Source organism: Staurois parvus, unplaced genomic scaffold (genome assembly GCF_062004578.1).
Source record: "Staurois parvus isolate SC_StPar_1 unplaced genomic scaffold, SC_StPar_1.0 ptg000068l, whole genome shotgun sequence".
In the NCBI taxonomy this organism is placed as follows: Eukaryota; Metazoa; Chordata; class Amphibia; order Anura; family Ranidae; genus Staurois; species Staurois parvus.
In genome coordinates this window covers 1,658,102-1,684,705 of record NW_028317864.1, presented here as the reverse complement: position 1 = coordinate 1,684,705, position 26,604 = coordinate 1,658,102, and the positions used below count along the sequence as shown (strand labels likewise).

At 46.1% G+C, this 26,604-nt stretch overlaps 1 protein-coding gene across 1 annotated transcript in view; it reads left to right on the top strand.

Annotated features, from left to right (window-relative positions):
* The first annotated feature begins 7,549 nt into the window (after positions 1-7,549).
* The window catches only part of ST6GALNAC4 (ST6 N-acetylgalactosaminide alpha-2,6-sialyltransferase 4), a 38,874-nt gene continuing 19,819 nt past the window's right edge, over positions 7,550-26,604 (top strand). The window contains exons 1-4 of the mRNA XM_089669013.1: positions 7,550-7,980; positions 12,693-12,731; positions 16,079-16,228; positions 26,112-26,521. Coding sequence (XP_089525139.1) covers positions 12,720-12,731; positions 16,079-16,228; positions 26,112-26,521 — 572 coding nt within the window. The 5' untranslated portion in view covers positions 7,550-7,980; positions 12,693-12,719. The remainder of the gene's footprint in view (positions 7,981-12,692; positions 12,732-16,078; positions 16,229-26,111; positions 26,522-26,604) is intronic.

Sequence of the window (26,604 nt, the reverse complement as noted above, 5' to 3'; positions counted from 1 at the left end):
AACGTCCCGCAACCGCACCGCAAACGCCGGCTGGGCGTTTGCGGAGCGGCACCATAGACGAGAATAGGAGGCTTCAAAGCCTCCTGACTCGACCAGAGGCATCCGTTTTGCCGCGACGCAACGCGACGCAAACGCTCCTGTTAGAACAGCACCATGTGCTGTAATGTGCAGAGTTGGCAGAGGCGTGTGGGAAGCGGTAAAAACGCTTCCCAAACGCCTCTCTGCCGCCTGCACACAAGGCTAGTGTGAACGTAGCCTGACTGATACGGATTCCTGACTTCGGCTCTGCTCCTGACCTTGGCTTTCCTTCTGATTCTGTACCATGCTGCCCGACTGTTGATGACCCTGGCTATTCCTATGACACTAATCCTGTCTCTTACCCTCACTACCTGCCTTCTCTGGTGCACGCCTCCCAATCTACAAGACCTGCTCTGCTGGTTACTACTGTGCCTGGATCAGAAGATCATCGGTCTTCCAAGGTCATCATCTGCAAGAGCTGCAAACAACAACTACTGGCGCTCTTGTTCCCCTGGGTCCTAGACTCCCTCTGTTCAAACTCCAGTGGGGTCAGGGCTAGTGACACAAGTGAGGCTGACCTCGTCATTTCAGTCTCCCATCAGGTACGTGACACCAACGGTGCTGCAGACGGACACGGAAATGGATTTAGAGAGGACTCCGATAAGTATTTGGGGGGAACAGCAAGTGGAAGGCTTTTTTACCTCAAAGCAGGTAATGCATTAAGGTAAAAAAAAACTTTTTTTTTTAGGGGTATATTGGTTTGTATTTTAAGATGAAAATGCCTTTATTTTAGAATACATTTTTTGCTGCATAAATGTGTTTCAAGCGTGGTATTTTGTGGGTTTTCATTTCTTTTTGTTTGCCTTTTTTATTTTATGTTGATAGCCTTTTTTTTAAGTTTGGGATGCCTAAAACAGATTATTAATTTTTTATGGCCATCTGTTCTTAGAGTTTACTTGTGAGCAGCACACCACTTCATCATTTGAAAGAAAAAATAAAAAGCACCAGAACAGTGTGCACATAAATCACCTCACATTATATCAGTCACATTCATCACACACCCCATAGCAATAGAAACGTTTTGCATATACCAGTTAGACCTACTATCCCTAATTAAATCTGTCCTGCTGCTGGCCAGTTTTACATTGCTAAAAATTCTTCCTGCGCCTAGTAAAACACTCTAATACAGGTTCTATCCTGCTGTATGCTCTGCAGTATCTTAATTGCTGTAGTAAAACTCCAGCCTATGCAGTTTGTCTCTATTAAGTTTGTGCCACTACTATACTAATTGCCATCTCTTAATACTTTTAGTGAAAAAACCCCTTCCTGTACTCTTTCTCTCCAATTTTCCCCCATTAACCTCCCTGACGTGTGGCTAGGGGTTAATTTTCAGTACCAAAAGTGGTAACCCCGAGCCACACTCGGGGTTACACTGTAGTGTGAGAGTGTAAGTGTAACTTACCTTGTCCCTGCAATCCCCCGATGTCCTCCCACTGTGTCCTCCGGCCGATGTCCTCCCACTGTGTCCTCCGGCCGATGCCGGCATCCGTCTTTTGGGTTCCCTTCCCTGTGAGTGTCGCAACGCAGGGGGGGGGCAGAACCGGCGGGAGATTCAAGAAAGTAAAAATATGACACACACAATACATTGTAATCTGTTAGGGATACATTACTGTGTCAAACCATTTCACCTAAATTTTGTCCCTAGTGCTTTGTCCTGTGCCCTGCCTGCACTTTTACTATTCTTTCTGCCTGGAAACTTGAGAACGTCCATGGCATCCAAAAAGCGTCCCTTTAGGTCAAAAGCAGTTTTAGACCAGCTAGAGAACAGCGATAGTAAATTAGAATCACTTGCAGAACTGAGCGATAGTGATTCGTGGGGAAATTTGTCATCAGACATTAAAATTTCCATGAAAAACAATGTACCACTTTGACATTCAAAAATATTGACATAATCAGACCGCCAGGGAGGTTAAAGTATATGTGAACGCTCACCTTATAAAACAACCCCTCCAATTTAAAATAGAAATTAAAAAGCCATTTATGTGTATGTAAAAAAAAATATAAAAAAAAAAAGGGTAACATAACCTTTGTTCTCTGCTGCATAAGGGGTTTAGAGAGCTGAGGTGGAGACTGCAGGGGCGTATGTCAGCAAGAGGCAGAGAAACACCAGTACGCTGATCATCCCAGTGAAGAGTTGTGCAGCGAGGGCATGTCAGCACAAGTTTGGCCATCAGAGGACAGGTAGGCTGTGCTCCCAGAACAGCCAGAAAACTGACCACACTGGAGTGGATGTTCTCTCATGTCTAGCGTGGTCAGTTTGAAATAGAAAAGCAGGTGGACTGCCAGGGTCACCAGGGATTTCACACCAAGAAAGTAATGCAAAATACTTTTTAACACAAGTACATGGTAGCACAGACACATATCAGAAATATGAGATGTTGGGGTAAAAATGTCCTGTTGGCCAATGTCACACTGCTGTATCATTGATGGTCTCCTTAGTATTAATGAGAGCATGATAGAAATCGGCTAGTGGTAGGAAAGTTTTGCATCAGTGACAAAGGGACAGTTGCTGTGTGTGCACTACTGGCCAATTTCTAGCCACTGCTGTAAGTCTTTTACTGTTTGATAAAAAAGCATATGTTGCTGCTGTAAACTTTTTAAATTGAAATGAATCAGAATGAATGCTACTGTACTGTATGTAAGCCAATCCAATTGTGAAAGAAAAACATCAATTACACAGTCAAATATACTCTGTCAGTGTGTGCTGTCCCTGAAAATCGATATATAGTCTGGTTGAAAGAAGACACAAATCCATCCAGTTCAACCAATAATATAACAGGACATGCAGCTTGGCAGTGCCCCAAATCCTAGGTCTTTTCTTGACAGTAGTTTGCCTAATAGACCAAATATTGGCAAGAATTTAACAACATTCAGCAAGACTTTGAACAAGATTCTCCCAACTCTTGGAGCCCCCCAAACCCGCTTGTCCATTCCCAAAACATAGGTCCTGCTCCCCCCCAGAACCCTTGTCCTCTTGTGCCCCATCCCCAGGACCGCTCTGACATAGCACTTTGTCCCAACGCTGATGAGGAGAGGACCTCTTCCCCACAACCCTTGCCCAGTTGTTGTAGGGGTCTGTGGGCAGAGTTCTTATCAGAATCTGGAAGCCCCCTTGTGCAATAAGGGGGCCCACAGATGCCATTCCTCCCCCATGTAACTTAGTAAGGGATAAGTAGTACCCCTACTCCTTCACAAAAAAAATAAGTAGTAACAAAAAAAAAAAAAAAGACACAAACCCAGTTCTTGACCATTGGGTGGGCTTAGTGCATTACACCTGTGCACGTGTGCTACTTTATGCAAAAGGCTGCTTACAGCTGCCTTCACCCATTCATGTCTATGGCCAGCTGTGCTCAACTCTAGGACATCCGTGACCCCAGAAGTATATGGTGTCTTTACATTGTATGGGCAAATGTGTATGTCGCCTTAATTAAAAAAAAAAAAAAAAGTCCCAAAATGTACATCCATCATCAATCATGTGATACAGCAATGTAGATCCACATCAATCACGATGCCCAATGCCCGCCGAAAGAAAAAAAAAAATGCTGCCTCGTCCCGTCCCTTCACTCCCTCTGAATGACAGGCCTCATGGATGACAGCTAATATAGCAAAATCCTCTTTTGTATTAAAAGAGGTATAGACTCCAGAGAGAGAGATATCATATTACCCCGGTACAAATCATTAGTAAGACCTCATCTGGAATATGCAGTTCAGTTTTGGGCACCAATTCACAAAAAGAACATTGGGGAACTGGAGAAAGTACAGAGAAGGGCAACCAAACTGATACGAGGCATGGAGGAGATCAGCTATGAGGAAAGATTAGAGGAACTGAATTTATTCTCTCTTGAGAAGAGGAGATTAAGGGGGGATATGATCAACATGTATAAATACATCAGTGGTTCATATAGTGAACTCGGTGTACAGCTATTCACCCGGAGGTCATCACAGAGGACAAGGGGCACTCTTTACGTCCGGAGGAAAAGAAATTTAATCTCCAAATACGGAAAGGTTTCTTCACTGTAAGAGCTGTGAAAATGTGGAATAGACTTCCTCAAGAAAAGTGAAATTGCCTGTGAGCCACTGGAAATATATTATATATATATATATAGAATAAAAACTATATATATATATATATATATAATGTGAAAACTATATAGATTGCTAAAAAGTGATGTCATCACATCCCCCGGACGAAGCCACGTGACCCTGTGGCGCAACGCGTTGGGGAGGGGCACCGACGTCACCACGTACCCGACTCCTTCGAACGGCGAGTATAGGCAGTGTGTATCCACACGCCGCTCAGGCTGGTCACACTGCTATTTCACTGGTATCTTCCATAGAACCGCTACTAAGTTTTAAACAATGTGAGTGCATACTAAGGCACAAATAAAGATTTATGGTTTTATCGAGGATAAGGCACTATCCGTTTCTCTTTATTCCCGGTATATATGCGGAGATGGAATATACAGCATAAGCAAAGGAGGATCCATATCTCATACTCGCTCACAGCAGTACATCCAGGAAAGGAAAGCCCAAAGAAGGAAGGATCTACATCCCATACTTACTCACAGTAACATATTCAAGAGTGAAGAGATGATTAACCCATCCAGCTCCCTACAGAGTGTTACATCAGGGTAACCCTTTGCTCTTCTAACACTTACTTTTACAGACTGATTGCAAAGTGTGAGTATTTTTACTTTGAGTATGTTAATCTCATGAAGAGACTTTAAACTTGGCTGGACTTACTTCTATTAGCTGAATATCCGTTGATATATTTGAAAATCCCATATTTATTATTGCAATTTGATATATATTTTTTATTGTTTGATCAATACTGCTACCAACACTTAGACACCTGTTCACATAGAGGGCGCGGCACCACATAGACTCCCTCAAGCATTGGTTCTGGCCAGCTCAGTGGATTGCTTTAAAAAAGGCCTGGATTATTTCTTAGATTGCAGGAGCAAATTGGATCATGCTTTGCTTGGTTTTTTTTGCCTTCCTCTGGGTTAACTGTGGGTATAGGATTGTACCTTTTTTTTTTTTTTTTAATGGTTGAACTGGATGGACTTTTGTCTTTTTTCAGCCAGACTAACTATGTAACTATATACAGTTGTGACCAAAATTATTCAACCCCCAATGCTGTAAAGGGGTTTAGGGACTATAGTGTACATTTGGAATTGTATTCAGAATCAAATCCTACAAGGACGTTGTAACTACCCAAATGCAACTAAAATGACATCAATTGTTTATGTAATACAGTAGTAAATGGTTCTTATGTGGTTTCTTCATTGCCACAATTATTCAACCCCTTAAAGACTACCACTCTGAAGAACAGAGGTTCATACAGGTGCTTTCCATCAGGTATTGAAAACACCTGTGGATGTCACCGAGCAGCAATCAAGCATAATAAGCACCAATTAGGCAGCTTTAAAATGACTGTGATACTCAGCTCCTTCTAGACATTTACTGGTGTGGTTACAAACATGGTGAAGGCAAGAGAATGGTCCAGGAAGACAAGAGAAGAGGTGATTTCTCTTCACAGGAAGGGCAATGGCTATAAGAAGATTGCAAAGATGTTAAACATACCAAGAGACACCTTAGGAAGCATCATTCGCAAATTCAAGGCAAAGGGCACTGTTGAAACGCTACCTGGTCGTGGCAGAAAGAAGATGCTGACTTCGACTGCTGTGCGCTACCTGAAGCGTAGAGTGGAGAGAAGTCCCCGTGTGACTGCTGAGGAACTGAGAAAAGATTTGTCAGATGTGGGTACAGAAGTTTCAGCCCAGACAATAAGACGCACACTGCGTAATGAAGGCCTCCGTGCCAGAACTCCCAGGCGTACCCCCTTGCTGTCTCCAAAGAATAAGAAGAGTCGACTGCAGTATGCCAAAAGCCATGTGGACAAACCACAAAAGTTGTGGGATAGTGTTCTGTGGACTGATGAAACAAAATTAGAACTGTTTGGGCCCATGGATCAACGCTATGTTTGGAGGAGGAAGAACAAGGCCTATGATGAAAAGAACACCTTGCCTACTGTGAAGCATGGTGGAGGGTCAATCATGCTTTGGGGCTGTTTTGCTTCTGCAGGTACAGGGAAGCTTCAGCGTGTGCAAGGTACCATGAATTCTCTTCAGTACCAGGAGATATTGGATGGAAACGTGATGCAGTCCGTCACACACCTGAGGCTTGGGAGACGTTGGACCTTTCAACAGGACAATGATCCCAAGCATACCTCCAAGTCCACTAGAGCATGGTTGCAGAGGAAAGGCTGGAACATTTTGGAGTGGCCATCGCAGTCACCAGACTTAAATCCGATTGAGAACCTCTGGTGGGACTTAAAGAAAGCAGTTGCAGTGCGCAAGCCTAAGAATGTGACTGAACTGGAGGCCTTTGCCCATGAAGAATGGGCGAAGATACCCGTAGATCGCTGCAAGACACTTGTGTCAAGCTATGCTTCACGTTTAAAAGCTGTTATAACTGTAAAAGGATGCTATACTAAGTACTAAGATTGAATGTCACTTGGGGGTTGAATAAAACTGATAATGCTGTGAGCACAGAAAAGACATTTGTGGTTATTTCATTATAACTGTTATGTTATATTTGTCTGACCTACAAGTGCCTCTTTAATGTAAATGTAAGCAAGATGACTGAATGATCAAAAGCAATGTCAAACTGGCCAAAACACTCAATTTCAGTGGGGGTTGAATAATTTTGGTCACAACTGTATAAAGGGGCAGTGTATCCCAGATGACACCATTCACCATATACAGTACAGAGGTTATGTTTGTTTGTCTTTCCATGTATAGTGGATATTTTACTATCAGAATACTGCAGTCATGATGGGCACTAAGTTTGCCCCAACTATTGCAAACATTTTTATGGTCATATGGGAGCAGGACACTTTTTTAGCTAAACCTGTACTGTTTCAGAGGTATACAGATGATATTTTGATAGCATGGAAGGATATTTTTTATATTTTAACATTGGAATTTATTATTCATTTATTAGTGATTTTTAAATGTATGTTGCTTTTGTTTCTGTTGCTGTATTTTATATGCAGTGGAGTTTCATTATATTGTAGAACATAGAACATGGACACACACAAATATATATACACACACACATACATACACAGTATGTATTAGTGCTAGTTGTACTTATTGCTAAATTTTATTTGACTTTTCCATGAAGGGTTAAATCTACTTTCGCATGTATGGAGAGATGTCTGAAGTAAGGGCGGAAGTCAATACACACCATTGTAAATAAGGGCAGAAGTCTATAACCACCATTCTAAATGAGGGCAGAAGTCTATGTACACCATTCTAAATGAGGGCAGAAGTCTATATACACCATTCTAAATGAGGGCAGAAGTTTATGTACACCATTCTAAATGAGGGCAGAAGTCTATGTACACCATTTTAAATGAGGGCAGAAGTCCATGCACACCATTATAAATAAGGGCAGAAGCCCTTGCATAGCATTAAAAGGAGGACAGACGTCCATGCATATCATTTTAATTTAAGGAACAGTTGTAAACTAGAGCAGGATCTGTTAAGTGATCTCTTTGTCTCTGGAGAGGTTGTGTGTAGCGTAACACAAAGATGGTTTTCACTGGAAGTGATGTCAATAGCTGGGAGGAGGTGGGAGTAGTCAGCTGGACCAAGTCTCACCAGGGTGTTCAGTATCTCATGCTGTCTTCCTTTGTGCACTAGACTTCTAAGTGTGTCTGACCTGGTTTTAAGAAATCTCCATTACTGGTTCATACTACGCCTCTGTTTTTGTCCATTTTTCTTTGAGCACTATGCTGAAGCCAAGACCTTAAAAGGTTTTCATCCAGGCACTTGTCGAATTCCGAGGAAGAGGATCCCACTCATATACGTTCCTTGAGGTCCTTCAGCAAAGGTGAGAGTCAGTCCCTCTTCGGGCACCAGATTTAAGAATTGGCACTATATGTAAAAAGGTTGTATGGAGAGACAACACACAAATATTAACATTTTGTGGTGGTAGTTTGACAGATCAGAAGAGTGGAGCACATTGCACTTTCCATAGATGAATACATTCGTGAACGGATACATTGAGGAGTTGGAGTATATTGGGTTAGGTTACACAAGTTTATGAAGATTGAATTATTCATTACATCCTAAATGTTTGTGTTGCATTTTACACCCTTATGTAATTTGGGAGTGATATTGGATTTTTCTACACATTATATCAAAGATGATTACCGATACTGTTATTTATGCACTATAGATGTTGGGACTGGCTTCAATTATAGGTGGAGTATATAATTATTAGATCATAGTTTGTTGCAGATTCACCTATTATTATACAGGATTTATATAGCGCCAACAGTTCGCTCAGCATTGTACATTATAATGGAAGACAGTACACGAGACAGTACAATAACAATACAATTCAATACATGAGGGGTTCAAGGGCCCTGCTCCTTGGAGCTTACAATCTAGGAGGGAGGGGATAGTGGTACAGGAGGAAATAGCTGTGGGGGATGGAGTGGTAGGAAGAGTGGAGGAGATCGGCAATTAGGCAACCTACAGACATCATGGTTGCTATTGTATCTTTTTACTCTGTTTATTTTGATGTACTTTAGATGATATATATATATATTTTTAGTGTGCTATTTTAGCTTGCTGCACTAATTTCACCATTATTTTTTTTTTCGTGATTTATCATATTGCACGTTAGCAACTTTTTTCTTTTTAAGCGTTGAGGGAAAGCACAAAAGGATCTCTATTTTTATAGAGTAATTATATAATGAGAAAATATACAGAAATTTAAAAATCATTTATTGTTTATCTTTTTAAGGGCCATGGGCTGAGCAGGCGCCATGTACATATGAGTGTATTGTAAATGTAAATGCTGTACTTGGCAATTAAATTGTTAGGTATATTTATAGTTTTTGTTTTGATTGAGCCTGGGTTCACAGTGTGTGCAAATTCCGCACCGCATCAGAATCACACCCCGTTCATGTGAACCGCTGCGGGTGTGTATGTTAACAACACCCCGAAATCGGTCTGCAAAACACGGTGCGATGTACAGAATCGGATCGCATAGGTGTGAATACACATGCGATCCGAATCTAGTGCGGACCAAAAAAAGGGTCCTGCACCTTTTTGGTGCGGGTGCAGTGCGATTAGAGCCATACAAAAATGTATTTATTTATTTATTTCAGGTACTTATATAGCGCTGTCAGTTTACGCAGCACTTTACATATATATAGTACATTCACATCAGTCCCTAACCCTCAAGGGTCGTACAATCTAAAGTCCCTAACTCGCATTCATACATACACATACTAGGGACAATTTAGACAGGAGCTAATTCACCTACCAGCATGGAGTGTAGAAGGAAACCGGAGTACCTGGAGGAAACTCACGCAGGCACAAGGAGAACATGCAAACTCCAGGCAGGAGGTGCCGTGGCTGGGATTCGAACCAACGGCCCTAGTACTGCCAGGCGAAAGTGCTAACCATTTAGCCACTGTGCTGCCCATGGCTCCAATCGCACCGCACACAAATCCCATGTGATTTGACAGGAATGCGGTGTGCGGTTCTGTGCGAATCACGAGATGTATCACACCGCATATATGTGAACCCGGGCTTATTGTATAATAAGGCTTACGAATATGTTTTTGAGAAGTCATTATAAATAAAAAAAACCTTCCACTGCATCCTCCTATTCCTGAGAAGTCACAATCCCACATCAGTTCTCTTTATAGTTTACAACCAACAGAGTGGTCCAAAATAAAAAGAGAGATTTTGGTATGAAATGGGGATTGTCCCTTTAGAACAGATGCAGCATTAGCACAGTGGTCTCCAAACTGTGGCCCTGGGGCCGGATGTAGCCCTTTGCTTGCCTTTATCTGGCCCTTGGGCCCTCCCACTGATAAGACACACTATTCTGCCAACTGATACCAACAAAATTGGTCACCATTTCTCCTACTGACACCAATAATGGGGCAGTATTCTTGCCAGTGATGGGGCACTAATACCCCCCCCCAATACTGAATGGGGCGAGGTTTATTCCCACTGATGCCAGTAAAATATCCACCCCTGCTGGCCACAGTCCAGCCCCCCGAAAGTCTGAAGGCCTTTGTTTAGAAAGTTTGGAGGCCCCCGCATTAGCACAATGTAAGTACAGCTAAGTTGCTGCACATCGAAGAGCCCCTGGCAGTACAGATGGTCTCTGACTGTATGATGTGTAGAGGGAGGCAGGACCGGTGTTTCCCCATCCAAGTCCAGGATTCCTCCCAGCCCAATCAGCACAGTCTACGCCAGGGGTACTCCGATTTAGGAGCTGGGCACTGAGAGCCATGTGCCAGAGAGGTGCCCTGATCTGAATGCTGGGATTTCAATGTGCTGGAGAGGTGCCCGAGACCAATACTGAGTGCTGGGGGGCAATGGTGTGGAATGACTGAATATACAGCATTGTGTACAGAATGAGGCGGTGTGCAATGGGTGAATATACAGCATAGTGTACAGAATGAGGCGGTGTGGAATGGGTGAGTATACAGCATAGTGTACACAATGAGGGGGTGTGGAATGGCTGAATATACAGCACTGTGTACAGAATGAGGCGGTGTGGAATGGGTGAATATACAGCATAGTGTACACAATGAGGCGGTATGGAATGGGTGAATATACAGCATAGTGTACACAATGAGGCGGTGTGGAATGGGTGAATATACAGCATAGTGTACAGAATGAGGCGGTGTGGAATGGGTGAATATACAGCATAGTGTACAGAATGAGGCGGTGTGGAATGGGTGAATATACAGCATAGTGTACAGAATGAGGCGGTGTGGAATGGGTGAATATACAGCATAGTGTACAGAATGAGGCGGTGTGGAATGGGTGAATATACAGCATAGTGTACACAATGAGGCGGTGTGGAATGGGTGAATATACAGCATAGTGTACAGAATGAGGGGATGTGGAATGGGTGAATATACAGCATAGTGTACAGAATGAGGCGGTGTGGAATGGGTGAATATACAGCATAGTGTACAAAATGAGGCGGTGTGGAATGGGTGAATATACAGCATAGTGTACAGAATGAGGCGGTGTGGAATGGGTGAGTATACAGCATAGTGTACAGAATGAGGCGGTGTGGAATGGGTGAGTATACAGCATAGTGTACAGAATGAGGCGGTGTGGAATGGGTGAATATACAGCATAGTGTACACAATGAGGGGGTGTGGAATGGGTGAATATACAGCATAGTGTACAGAATGAGGGGATGTGGAATGGGTGAATATACAGCATAGTGTACAGAATGAGGCGGTGTGGAATGGGTGAATATATAGCATAGTGTACAGAATGAGGCGGTGTGGAATGGGTGAATATACAGCATAGTGTACACAATGAGGGGGTGTGGAATGGGTGAATATACAGCATAGTGTACAGAATGAGGGGATGTGGAATGGGTGAATATACAGCATAGTGTACAGAATGAGGCGGTGTGGAATGGGTGAATATATAGCATAGTGTACAGAATGAGGCGGTGTGGAATGGGTGAATATATAGCATAGTGTACAGAATGAGGCGGTGTGGAATGGGTGAATATACAGCATAGTGTACACAATGAGGCGGTGTGGAATGGGTGAATATACAGCATAGTGTACAGAATGAGGCGGTGTGGAATGGGTGAATATATAGCATAGTGTACAGAATGAGGCGGTGTGGAATGGGTGAATATATAGCATAGTGTTACGAATGAGGCGGTGTGGAATGGGTGAATATACAGCATAGTGTACACAATGAGGGGGTGTGGAATGGGTGAATATACAGCATAGTGTACAGAATGAGGGGATGTGGAATGGGTGAATATACAGCATAGTGTACAGAATGAGGCGGTGTGGAATGGGTGAATATATAGCATAGTGTACAGAATGAGGCGGTGTGGAATGGGTGAATATATAGCATAGTGTACAGAATGAGGCGGTGTGGAATGGGTGAATATACAGCATAGTGTACAGAATGAGGCGGTGTGGAATGGGTGAATATATAGCATAGTGTACAGAATGAGGCGGTGTGGAATGGGTGAATATACAGCATAGTGTACACAATGAGGCGGTATGGAATGGGTGAATATACAGCATAGTGTACACAATGCGGCAGTGTGAAATAGGGACTGTAGAACAGCACACAAAATGAGATGCTGTGGAATAGGGACTATACAGCAAAGCATACATAATGAAGTGGTGAGGCATACAAAGAAAACAAATAGAGCTGGGGGGTTCAGGGCAGGATGTGGCATCATTCAAAGAGGAGGCCGCTTCATTTAAGGCCGATTGTGAAAGTGTTGAATCTGTGACCCACCAGTCATAAGACCTCCACACTAAACAGGAATGATTCTTAAAACAAATGCAAAGCTAAAATAAAAATGCACTAAAATAGAAAACAGAGACGGGAATGATGGCAAAAACACCACCAAGGGGAGCATCATTAATATTTATTTGGGGCAGGGGTTGTTTTGTTTTAATTTTGCTTTTTATTTTTATTACAATGTATGAAAATGACTCAAAAGCTAATTCTAAATGCATGAGGAGCAGTGTAAAGAGCCCTGTTCATGTGTGTTTATTTCTACTTTTTCAGGCCCTGGGAATCTCTGTAACATGAAACATGAAGATCTTAGTAAGTGTGTTCATACATGAAGTGTTTATGTGGCCACCACAGTGGATGAAGCTATAGAGATCAATCTGATCTCCACTCCTTTTAGAGCAGTCTATAAAACACAGCTGCTGAGTGGCTGTTACTTAACTATCCTGTTTTCCCGTATTGATAACAACCAAATTCCAGGCAAATCGTTAAATACACAGAAGAAATACATATATGGGAGCCGTTTGACAATTTTTATTTCTGTCCACCTAGACCTGAGATATACTGTACATAGTTTGACTAGAGAACACAACCCAGGGAAAGGACCTTTTCAGGGTACTGCTTAGGCACAGTTAACATTCTGGAGTAGGGTTTCTCAACCAAGGTTCCATGGAACTCTTGGGTTCTTCCAGAGGTTGTTAGGTTTTCCTTGAGCATTAATAGATTTCTGCTTCTCAGATGAGTATCCACTGACACCCATGATCATTTTAGCTATCTTTAAGCAGGGATTCTTCCCCCTGACCACAAATGTAAGAGGCATTCTTCCCCCTGACCACAAATGTAAGAGGCATTCTTCCCCCTGACCACAAATGTAAGAGGCATTCTTCCCACTGACCACAAATGTAAGAGGCATTCTTCCCACTGACCACAAATGTAAGAAGCATTCTTCCCACTGACCATCGTAGGAATGTACTGTGAGCTGTAAATTTAATAGTAATTAGCGAGGTTTCCCTGAAGACAAAAAGTTATTTCAAGGGTTCCTCCATGTTAAAATGGCTGAGAAAGGCTTCTCTAGATGTTCCTTATAACATAGCAAATCTTCTTGAGTTCAGGTCCAACACAAATGCCGCAAAGGGCCTCCTAGTGCAGGTTGGATGCTCCAATGCTTGTACTGAAGGATATATTTGAGCTGAATGCCTTAATACTCTCAACCCTTAGTGAAGGGTTTCTTAACCACTGCCCGTCCATAGGACATACTATATTTGAAGGTCCTTGGATAAGAAGAGTGATATCATTTTTTAGGACCAGTGAATCTGCACAAACTAAAAATAATCTGAGTGGCTAGACCAGGGGTGGGCAAACTTTTTGACTTGAGGGCCGCAATGGGTTCATATATTGGACCCAGGGGCCGGACCAAGAGTAGATGAATGATGTGTATGTGTCATCCATAGTAAGTATAGTAATTAATCCCCCATATAGTAATTCATCCCCCATAGTAATTCATCCCCCATATAGTAATTCATCCCCCATATAGTAATTCATCCCCCATAGTAATTCATCCCCCATAGTAATTCATCCCCCATATAGTAATTCATCCCCCATAGTAATTCATCCCCCATAGTAATTCATCCCCCTATAGTAATTCATCCCCCTATAGTAATTCATCCCCCATATAGTAATTCATCCCCCATATAGTAATTCATCCCCCATATAGTAATTCATCCCCCATATAGTAATTCATCCCCCATATAGTAATTCATCCCCCATAGTAATTCATCCCCCATATAGTAATTCATCCCCCATAGTAATTCATCCCCCATAGTAATTCATCCCCCTATAGTAATTCATCCCCCATAGTAATTCATCCCCCATATAGTAATTCATCCCCCATAGTAATTCATCCCCCTATAGTAATTCATCCCCCATATAGTAATTCATCCCCCATATAGTAATTCATCCCCCATAGTAATTCATCCCCCTATAGTAATTCATCCCCCATATAGTAATTCATCCCCCATAGTAATTCATCCCCCATATAGTAATTCATCCCCCATATAGTAATTCATCCTCCATATAGTAATTCATCCCCAATATAGTAATTCATCCCCAATATAGTAATTCATCCCCCATAGTAATTCATCCCCCATATAGTAATTCATCCCCCCTATAGTAATTCATCCCCCCTATAGTAATTCATTCCCCATATTAATTCATCCCCCATATTAAGTCCCCAAGTCTCCCCTGTGTCAATTCACTTACCTTTGCTCCGCGCATTCCTCTCGCCGTGTTCCCGCGCCGTTCCGGTGTAGCATGAAAATCTGTCTCCTATGAGGATCTGTCCCCCTCGACGTATCTGCGCATGTGCCAGTTTCAGGCATTAGCAGCCGATCGGCGATCTCCGGCACATGCGCAGATACGTCGAGGGGGACAGATCCTCATAGGAGACAGATTTTCATGCTACACCGGTCTTCAGGGCGGACTGTGAGAGGAGCCTAGCGGGAGCCTAGCTCCGCGGGCCGGATTAAAAGTAGTTTGCCCATTGCTGGGCTAGACCCACCGGACTACTTTTACAGGCGGCGGATGGGGGTCCCCCCCTTCTGCTGCCACCTTTACCGTGCTCTCCCATGCGATTGAGGAGCTCGGTAGGGATGCGTCCTTCGGCATTATTTTCCTGAGACACAGTGGGAGGAACAGATGTTACTCCTCCTACTGTGTGATGTCAGAAACCTGAAGCAACTAGGATTTTGTCACATCCAGTTTCTGTCTGTTGTTTACCAGCCACTGGCGGCTTAAGAAAGCTCAGGATCAAACAGATTCAAGTTTGATCCAAAGCTTTCAAGGGCAGAGGAGACATCTAGGGTCTAATAGAGCCCAGATGTCTCAGTACTGGGACCTGTCACTGTTTGTTGTTATCACAAGAGGTGTTTACAAAAGGAAAAAAGAAATTAAGAATGAAAAAAAAAATTCAATAACATTTTTTAACACACTCCCATCCCATCGTGCTTACGCATCAGTTCCGCACGCATATGTAAATGGTGATCACACCACATGTGAGGTATCACTGCGAACATCAGAGTGAGAGCAATAATTGTAGCACTAGACCTCCTATGTAACCCTAAACCGGTAACATGTAAAGACTTTTAAAGCACCACCTATGGAGATGTTTAAGTACCATAGTTTTGCGTCGTTTCACGTTTACAGCGTGAGATGTTAGGTATCTATTTACTCGGCACAACATCATCTTTTATATTTTACAAAAAATTGAGTATTATATTGTGTTTGTATGCACTAAAATCCATTCAAGAGTATTTTTTAAATTACGTTTGAGAAAACACTGCGCACATACTGTGTGACAAAACATTTTTTAAAACCCACCATTTTATTCTCTAGGTCCTCTGCTTAAAAATATATCATGTTTGGGGGTTCCAAAGATGTTTTTTACATGTAGGAGAGGAATGTCAGAAATGGCCCGGACTGGAAGTCGTTAAGAGCAGTAGAGAAGTCAGAAAACAAAAACAAAAACTTCCTGTAGGTACAAGTGTCCTATTCAGTGGTGGATACAGGGAGACAGCTGATGCAGGAGGTTGGAGGAGGAGACCCTCATGTTTGCATGTCCTTGTTCTCAAAGTCTACTTCTATCTGTCATGTCATCCTTCCCATAGGCTCGGGTCTGTGCTGCAAGTCTGCTGCTCTGCGCCATCCTTTGGCTGTGCTGGATGAGAGCTAACATCAAGGAGCAGGAGGACAGCCGGCCATCCTATCTACCTCATACCTTGCAGCTCTGGGGATACAGCCGACTCCCAGATGGGGAGGTGAGGAAAAAATGATGTAGTCTCATTTCACTATGAAAGTCTTGTCTTTACAGCCTCAGGGTCTGTGTTAAAGCACCTTGGGTTTGGCTCAATGCCATCAGTTTGAAACCCTTTGAGATCATTTACAATTCACCGACAGGTCCACTTGACCTGCAGTTGAACTCCTTCATGTAGGTTTTGCATTCCTAAAGACTTGTATGGAAGCGAACAAGCTATCCTAACCTATCTAAAGCTTCATGTACATGAGCCTACTCGGACCGCCGGCTGCTGGGAAACACAAATCACGGCAAAAACGCAGTTGCCGCTTTTTCCCACAGTTGCTGGTCAAAGCGTTCCTATCCTGAACTTGATTCTTTCATGCTCAGGAAAAAAGAAGGTTTAACCTCATCTAAACACGGCAGCTCTTAAACTCTTCTAAAAGCAAATGTGTACATGGACACACAGGCTTTTATGGAGTTGAGTTTAGGAGTTTTGGCAAAAAAATGTTAAAAGCTTCTAAAGTCGAGTTTAGCAACTGCTCATGTCATGGAGCCTAAAAGCAAGGAAAAACCCATCAACACAGGCCCTTATACTGCTGGTTTGTATTAACCACTTGCCGACCGCAGATAGCCGAATGATGGCTACACTGCGGCCGGCCAGTTCTGGGAGGGCGCCATATGACGTCCTCCCAGAACGCGCTCTTCTGCGCGCCCCGGGGGGTGCACACCCGGCAATCTCCGTGATCGCTGTGTCCTACGGACACAGCTGATCACGTGATGTGGTAAAAGGCCAATCACAGCGGCCTTTTACCACGTGATCAGCCGTGTCCAATGACACGCTGATCACCGGGAAATGCAATTGCCGGTTCTCGGCTGCACTTTCCTCACATTGTCAGAGCGTGAGGAAAGTACTGCCGAGAACCGGCAGTTGTCAGAGCCGGGATCGGCACTGATGATCAGTGCCCTGATGATCGGTGCCCAGCAGTGCCACCCACCAGTTCCGCCCACCTGTGCCCAGCAGTGCGCCCACCTGTGCTCAGAAGTGCCACCTACCTGTGCCCAGCAGTGCATCCACCTGTGCCCACCCACATGTGACCACCAGTGCCACCCACCTGTGCCCACCAGTGCCCATCAGTGCAGCCCAGCAGTGCTGCCAGTCAGTGCCACCAGTCAGTGCCCAGTGGTTGTGCCAGTCAGTGCCCAGCAGTGATGCCAGTCAGTGCCACCTATCAGTGCTGCCTATTCGTGACACCTCATTAGTGCTGCCTATCAGTGATGATCAGTGCCCTGATGATCGGTGCCCAGCAGTGCCACCCACCAGTTCCGCCCACCTGTGCCCAGCAGTGCGCCCACCTGTGCTCAGAAGTGCCACCTACCTGTGCCCAGCAGTGCATCCACCTGTGCCCACCCACATGTGCCCACCAGTGCCACCCACCAGTGCCCACCAGTGCCGCCCAGCAGTGCTGCCAGTCAGTGCCACCAGTCAGTGCCCAGTGGTTGTGCCAGTCAGTGCCCAGCAGTGATGCCAGTCAGTGCCACCTATCAGTGCTGCCTATTCGTGACACCTCATTAGTGCTGCCTATCAGTGCCGCCTATTAGTGCCCATCAGTGCTGCCTCATCAACGCACATCAGTGCAGGAGAAAAATTACCTGTTTGAAAAATTTTATATTAGAAACAAAGAAACTTTTTTTTTTTTTTTCAAATTTTTTGCAAAAAGTAAAGTGTCCAGCGGCAATTAAATACCACCAAACGAAAGCTCTATTTGTGAGAAAAAAATGATAAAAATGTCATATGGGTACAGTGTTGTATGACCGCGCAATTGTCAGTCAAAGTGAAAGCTAAAAATTGGCTGGTAAAGAAGGGGGTATAAGTGCCCGGCAGGCAAGTGGTTAAAGGAGGCACATTTGGTGGACATGCCTGAAAGTAGTATCTCTGATTTCTCCCTCCCAGCCTGTAACTTTATGCTCTGAAAATATTGTTCCTTGACAACATTCAGATTGTTGCATCAAGATCTCTGCACCAACTTGTGTGGAATACGGAGATTCGGGAATTCAGCCGGAGATCCCACCACTCCAGACCCCCAAAGACTCAAAGGGCCAGTTTACTCAAAAGTGATATTTAATATATAGGTGGAGTCTTCTTGTATATCTTGATGAATCCACAACATGACCTTCACATCGTACTTGTTGACACAGTTCCTACCCACCTTGCTGCTCATAGAACAGGGAGGGATGTTTCCATGTTTTCTGTTGCATCCTCCATAATATGAGACATATTTCAAACCCCGCAGGGAGTGTGATGATCCATGATTGCTGTTACCAGGAATTTTATCCATGAGCGCTAAGAACCTCAGATGTGATTTAAGGTGGTTCTAAACCCTCACACACAGTATACCCTGTGAAGTGACTAGCCTCAGGTGATACACAGAGAGGAAACAAATCCTACATAAGTTGTACCGGTTTATCTATAGCTGTCTGTCCCCTACATCCATTCAAAGTGCAGAATTTACACAGGATCTTGCAGCTTGTGGACTCCAAAGCAAAAGTTGACTTGGGGCCCCCAACTACCACCCTCCACTTCCACTGCTCTTGCCCCAGGCCCTCTGAGTTTACCAAATTACTTATGCAGCGTGATGCAGCAATCGCCCCAATTTCCCCAGCAGCACAGTGTAAAACAGGGGTAGGCAACCTATGAGATGTGGAGATCTACCTGAATAACACAAAGGAGATCAAAGATCTCTGGGGTTTAGCACCCTTTCTTTGGATAGAATAAGGGAGGGTTATAACTCCTGTCACTTTTTTTGTCATCTGTGTCCCATTAGGGAGATTTTCCTTCATTTTCTGTCCCATATCCAAAACGAGGAAGTGAGAGGAAATCTCTGCAAATTAAGGAAATTCCTTGGGGACCCCCAGGTCACCAGAACCAGTGTCCCCATTGGAAGATTTCCCTTTCCCCTTTATTACTGTTATGGGGACAACCCAAAATGTGGGATTTTCTTTTACTTTCACTTTCAATAATAATGGTAAACAGTACAAAAAGAGAGGGTGAATCTCCATAACAGGGACACAGACAGCAATAAAAACCTGACAGGGGGTCTGATCCCTCTCCACTCCATCCAAAAAGGTTTGCCTTTAGTTATACTTTTAATACTAAGGATAATTTAGAAAATAAAACAAAATTCACTGTAAAATATAAATTTAGTTTACCTTAAAAATAGACAGTGTCAGTGAGCAAAGGACAGTATGTGGACAGTGTCAGTGAGGCAGAGGTTTGTGTCAGTGAGGCAGTTGATGTTGTCAGCAGGACAGTGGACGATGTCATTAAAGTAGTGGATGGTGTTAGCAGGACAGTGGATGGTGTCAGGAAAGCAGTGGATGGTGTCAGCAGGACAGTGGACGATGTCATTAAAGTAGTGGATGGTGTTAGCAGGACAGTGGATGGTGTCAGGAAAGCAGTGGATGGTGTCAGCAGGACAGTGGACGGTGTCAGTAAAGCAGTGGATGGTGTCAGTAGGACAGTAGACAGTGTCAGTCAGTAGAGCAGTGGATTGTCGCAGACGGACACAGATTTAACCCCACAATCTGCCAGGGAAGGAGCAGAGTGGGAGGATCACAATTAACCCCTCAATGGCTGGGCACCTTTACTATGTAACCAGTAAGCGCTACTTGAAGATTGCTGGTTATTTTACACCTATCAATTCTCAGTCAATGTGGGGTCTGTCAGTGGTGGGCAGGGGTCGGTAGCTGGAGGGTGGGGGGATCTGTACGCTGCAGGTGGGGGTCAGTAGTTGAGAATGAGGGGTGTCACTCTAGGGGGGTGGGGGATCTGCCTGTACGGGGTAGGGGTATCATGGGGGACAGAATTTCTTGAGCTGCATTATAATCAGGGGAGATATAGAGGGGGTGTGGAATAAGCCTGCATTACTGACAGACCCCCCCAAACTACCGACACCTCCCTCCTCTGACAGACCCTCCCCCTCAACTACTGACACCTCCCTCCTCTGACAGACACCCCCAACTACTGACACCTCCCTCCTCTGACAGACACCCCCAACTACCGCCACCTCCCTCCTGACAGACACCCCCAACTACCGACATATCCCTCCTCTGACAGACACCCCCAACTACCGACACCTCCCTCCTCTGACAGACACCCCCAACTACCGACACCTCCCTCTTCTGACAGATCCCCCTAAACTACCGACACCTCTCTCCTCTGACAGACCCTCCCCCCAACTACCAACATCTCCCTCCTCTGACAGACCCTCCCCCCAACTACTGACACCTCCCTCCTCTGACAGACCCTCCCCCCAACTACCGACGCCTCCCTCCTCTGACAGATCCCCCCCAACTACTGACACCTCCCTCCTCTGACAGACCCCCCCCCCCCAATTACTGACACCTCCCTCCTCTGACAGACACCCCCAACTACCAACATCTCCCTCCTCTGACAGACACCCCCAACTACTGACACCTCCCTCCTCTGACAGACACCCCCAACTACTGACACCTCCCTCCTCTGACAGACACCCCCAACTACTGACACCTCCCTCCTCTGACAGACACCCCCAACTACTGACACCTCCCTCCTCTGACAGACCCCCCCCCCCCCAATTACTGACACCTCCCTCCTCTGACAGACACTCCCAACTACCAACATCTCCCTCCTCTGACAGACACCCCCAACTACTGACACCTCCCTCCTCTGACAGACACCCCCCAACTACTGACACCTCCCTCCTCTGACAGACAACCCCAACTACTGACACCTCCCTCCTCTGACAGACCCCCCCCCCCCCAATTACTGACACCTCCCTCCTCTGACAGACACCCCCAACTACTGACACCTCCCTCCTTTGACAGACACCCCCAACTACTGACACCTCCCTCCTCTGATAGATCCCCCCAAACTACCGACACCTCTCTCCTCTGACAGACCCTCCCCCCAACTACCGACATCTCCCTCCTCTGACAGACCCTCCCCCCAACTACCGACATCTCCCTCCTCTGACAGACCCTCCCCCCAACTACCAACACCTCCCTCCTCTGACAGACCCACCCAACTACCGACACCTCTCTCCTCTGACAGATCCCCCCCAAACTACCGACACCTCCCTCCTCTGACAGACCCTCCCCCCAACTTACGACGCCTCCCTCCTCTGACAGATCCCCCCCCAATTACTGACACCTCCCTCCTCTGACAGACACCCCCAACTACCAACATCTCCCTCCTCTGACAGACACCCCCAACTACCAACATCTCCCTCCTCTGACAGACACCCCCAACTACTGACACCTCCCTCCTCTGACAGACACCCCCCAACTACTGACACCTCCCTCCTCTGACAGACAACCCCAACTACTGACACCTCCCTCCTCTGACAGACCCCCCCCCCCCAATTACTGACACCTCCCTCCTCTGACAGACACCCCCAACTACCAACATCTCCCTCCTCTGACAGACCCACCCAACTACCGACACCTCCCTCCTCTGACAGACCCTCCCCACAAATACCAACACCTCCCTCCTCTGACAGATCCCCCCAACTACTGACACCTCCCTCCTCTGACAGACCCCCCCCCCCCCCAACTACTGACACCTCCCTCCTCTGACAGACCCCCCCCCAACCCTCTTTCCTGCCCCTTGTAAGGTAATCAGTGGGTGCTTTAAGTTGTACATGGCAGAGGTATTGAGAGGTTGTTAGCCACCCGCTCAGCTCCTTCCCCAACAGCTATGGGGTTAAGTCTGTGCAGCTGCTCAGCTCCTGCTTATGCAGAATGGCCATGAAATCCTGCCCCCCCCCCAGGATAAGCACTGTTAATAGTGATGATGATGTCTGTGTCCCTTCTCAGCTGTCACGATGCTGCACTTCCAAATCCCTCACATGAAATCCTGTACTCTGCCTCTGTTGTTACCTGGCATGTATGGAGTTAAATGCTTTCAAGAACTCTTTGGCTCTGTGTTATCTGGAGTGCTGCAGGGGCCAGGAGAGCACACAGGGGGCCCAAACAGGATGGAGGGACTGCATTTGCTAAATCCGATCAGTTGAAGGAGAAGAGGGATTTCAGCTGCTGCTGGAAAATACAGCTGATTGTTCCTCTTGCTGCCCAGGCCCTCCTGGTGCATGAGTAGGGTCGCCATGTGACCCCTGCGACCCCTATTGCTATGCCCGTGAAGTCACACTGTACAAGAGCTCTGAGAGCTGATTGGAGGCGGAGGCAGGGACCCCCCCCCTCTTTCACACAGAAACAGAGCCAAGTCTGTCAATCAGCAGGAACAGGAAGTCTCTCCCCTGTCACCATTTTTCTCTTGGTGTCAAGAAAACTTTTCAGAAGTGATTTATGTGGATAGCAGAAGAACTAAGTAGCAGACAGAAATGGCACTTGCTCTGGATTGAGACAAGTCCTCACTATAGAGGGATATGCTTTGTTCATATTTCATTTCTGAGGTTTACAACCACGTCAAGACTGCGGGGACCTGACAGGTCACGGCTCTGCCTTTCCCCAGCCTCTGCCGCTCTCATAACAACAGAGTGGAAAGCAGGAGGCAGCATAGTGCCGGATGGATGACAGGGTGGGGGCAGAAGCTGCTCAGTGATTCGTTGCTAGGTGGTGCTAGCAACCAATCACCAGCTTGCTAATATGACCTCCGGTAGCCCTGTTCCCGCCTTCAACCTAGCACTGTGCTGTCTTCTATTCTCCGCTCTGCTCTACATGTGCTGGCAGGTAGAAAGTGCTACCTGTGTGTGTGATGTGAAGGGAACACGGGAGACACTGGGGGGGGGGGCGAGGAGCCAATGCGGGAGCGGGGACACAGGAGACACAGTGGGGGGGGGGGGGGGGACACAGGAGCCAATGCGGGAGGGGGGACACAGGAGACCGTGCGGGAGGGGGGACACAGGAGACAATTCGGGAGGTAGGACACAGAAGACACAGTGGGAGGGGGGGGGGGACACAGGAGACACAGTGGGGGGGGGAACCAGGAGACAATGTGGGAGGGGGGACACAGGAGACACAGTGGGAGGGGGGGCCACAGGAGACAATGCGGGGGGGCCACAGAAGACAATGCGGGGGGGCACAGGAGACAATGCGCAAGGGGGGGCACAGGAGACAATGCAGGAGGGGGGCACAGGAGACACAGTGGGAGGGGGGGCAGAGGAGACACAACGGGAGGGGGGGCAGAGGAGACACAACGGGAGGGGGGGCAGAGGAGACACAACGGGAGGGGGGGCAGAGGAGACACAATGGGAGGGGGGGCAGAGGAGACAATGTGGCAGGGGAGCAGAAGAGATAATGTGGGAGGGGGGCAGAGGAGACATTGCGGGGGGGGGGGGGCAGAGGAGACAGTGTGAGGGGGGGCAGAGGAAACTAAAGTGGGGGGGATTCTGATAAGAAAAGGACAGGGGGCACTACTTTGGGGGATGGGGAGGCAGATGACGCATTGTGGGGGCAGAGGACACTGCTTTGGGGGGCGGGGCAGAGGACACTGCTTTTGGGGGGTACAAGACACCACTGTGGGGGGAGGAGGGCAGGGGACACTACGGGGGGGGGGGGGTGATGTGAAGGGGCAAAGGACACTGCATTTGGGGGTTATAGGACACTGCAGTAGGGGGTGATGTAAAGGGGGGCAAAGGACACCACTGAGGGGGAGGGTTTTTTTTTTGGGGGGGGTTATGGGCACCGCATAGTAACCCCCCCCCAGGGGATTTTTGCTTTACTCCGTGTTGTCCAGGTAGATTTCAACCTCTGAAAGGTTGCCTACCCCTGATCTATAAGGACTGCTTCATCTGCCAGAGAATCTGGATTTCTGACCACCCTTCTCTTGAGATTTAAAAGGCCCTGTCAAACAGCACAGCCAACTCAGTGACTTGCTTTTCTCCCATGTGGGTAAATGCGAACTCCACTTTCATGGGAAAAGAAAAATGGCAAATAAAAGAAATAATAATATAACATATACAATTGCAACACAAGTCATATTGTAACAGAATATTATTACAAATGACCTTTCCTTTTCAATCTGCAGCACTTTAAGTTGCTGTACAATGCAATGTAATATGGCAACCTGGACGTGTTCTGTACACAGATGATGTATGGAGCGCACCCCAGATATGCCATTTCCTGCGTGTGATTGGATCATTGAATTTCCCAGAAGTCTGCACTAACATACAAGTCAGATTTGGGGCATTCCCTGCAACTAAAATATCATTTTTGGTGGGATTCTCCCAAAGGAAATCACATCTAAAGGGATGCAGACCCTGCCACTTTCCCCATTAGAGTCCTGCAAGTGCAGCAACTGATAGGTAATTATGAAGTCACTCCCATACAGATTCACTTTTCATATGGACACAGACAAACAATCAGCTACTGCCTCAGAATACCAAAAGGTAGGAGTCTGCAACAAAGTCTGAGTGATCTCTGTACAAGGATTTTAACAGAGGGGAATGTTTTTTTTTTCTCAACAAAAGTGGAATTACTCATTAAAGCAGGGGTAGGTAACCTTACAGAAGTGGAGATCTACCTGAACAACATGGGAGAAATCAAAGATCACCGGGTACAGTGTTGCCTCCATCACAGTCACGTGCATTGCGCAGTGATCGTGGGTTTAGATCAAGTGGTGAAGAGACAACATATTGCCGAGTAACACCTGCCAAACACTTGGACCGCTTTTCAGAGGAGCAGCAACGCCTGCTGCACTTGTGAATGAACCCTTCATTGCATTCACACTTAAAGTTTGGGGTGGTAAAACCCTGCAGTTGAGTCATGGTTTTCAAATCCCTACCCTCTTTAGCTTCTGAGGCAGCAGCCAAAACTGCCCATGCTGCAGCAGGAATTAAGCGCCTCTGTTGTTTTTGGTGGGCGCTACCACCTACCAATCATGGCCCATTCAAGTAAATGGGGCCACTCTGCCAGCACCCCACAACTGCATGCTTCTGCGGGATCCAAGGGTTTGAAGCAGGTGTCAAATAGGCAACACAATGCTGCCTGCTTTGACCCCTTGTTTGCTGTACTGCACAAGGTAGCAGGACACTTGCAGAGCGGCCTCATTCACTTGAGTGGGTCATGCTTGCCAGGTGTTTCACCCACCAACAATGACAGGGTGTATAACTCCGCGTGTACACCCCTGTCCACTGCAGCTAAAGGGGGTGTGGTTGGGGCGGGGGTGGTAAAAACTATGAGGTTTTGCCACCCCCCAAACTACAAATGTAAATGAACCCTTACTGTTCTGAGCCCCGCATAAGGCTGGCCATACATTATACAAATTTCTTGAGATTTTTGCTTTAGATTTACCAAAAACCATATAATAGGAGGTCAAACCTAACAACACATTCAGTTGTATCTAATTAGGCAGGCCCTCGCACTACACAGTTGAAGGTAAATATACAGGAAATTGGGCAGAAAATTGTATAGTGTATGGCCAGCCTTAGGCTGCTTTCACCTGATGTGCTGTAGTTTACCTGCACCAGGGGTACAGCACAGTGCATCTGCGACTTTCCTGGGTTAGCTTTGCTATAGACTTCTATTATATCAGGTGTGGTGCACTTTCTGAAAGCGCACCAAAACTCCTGCATTCAGAAGTTTAGATGCGCTTTGAGAAAGTGCACCAAAGACGCTGGCTAAGCGCAGCAAATCCGCAGGAAACTGCAGGTACACTGCACTGCACCCGTGGTGTGGGTAGACTGCAGCACATCAGTGTGAAAGCAGCCCTATACTATTATACCTAGAGTATTGCTTCACACTGACCTGAAGATCTCTTCTTTCCTGCTGCTGGCACCACTCTGGAGGCTGCTAGCCAGGATAAGAGGTGGAGTATGGTTGGTATCACTCTTCATGGGACAGGAGCCAGCACTACAGAGGAGGCATTGGTTTATGTTATGTTATTGAAGCATGTGTTTTATCCCTCACAGCCACTGGTCCGGAACATATGCAAGACATGCGCGGTGGTGTCCAGTTCTGGCCAGATGCTCGGCTCTGGCCTGGGGCCACAGATAGACCAGGCTGAGTGTGTCCTGCGAATGAACACGGCTCCCACTGTTGGGTATGAATCAGACGTGGGCAGCCGTAGCACACTTAGAGTTGTGTCCCATACCAGCGTTCCACTCCTTCTTCGTAACCAGACCTACTTCTTCCAGCAAGCCCATGAGACGGTGTATGTCATCTGGGGTCCTCCTAGGCAGATGGACATTGACCAAGGGATCACCTATCGGGCCTTATTGCAGGCAAAAGGCAGATATCCCGGAGTAAATATCTACATATTGACACAAAATATGATGATGCACTGTGACCAGATATTTCAGAATGAGACTGGCAAGAACAGGCAAGTGTACACATTCCCTACATCTTCATGAATCCATTTCATCCAATGTGTATTCATTGATTGAATTGATTTCTTTTGTCTTT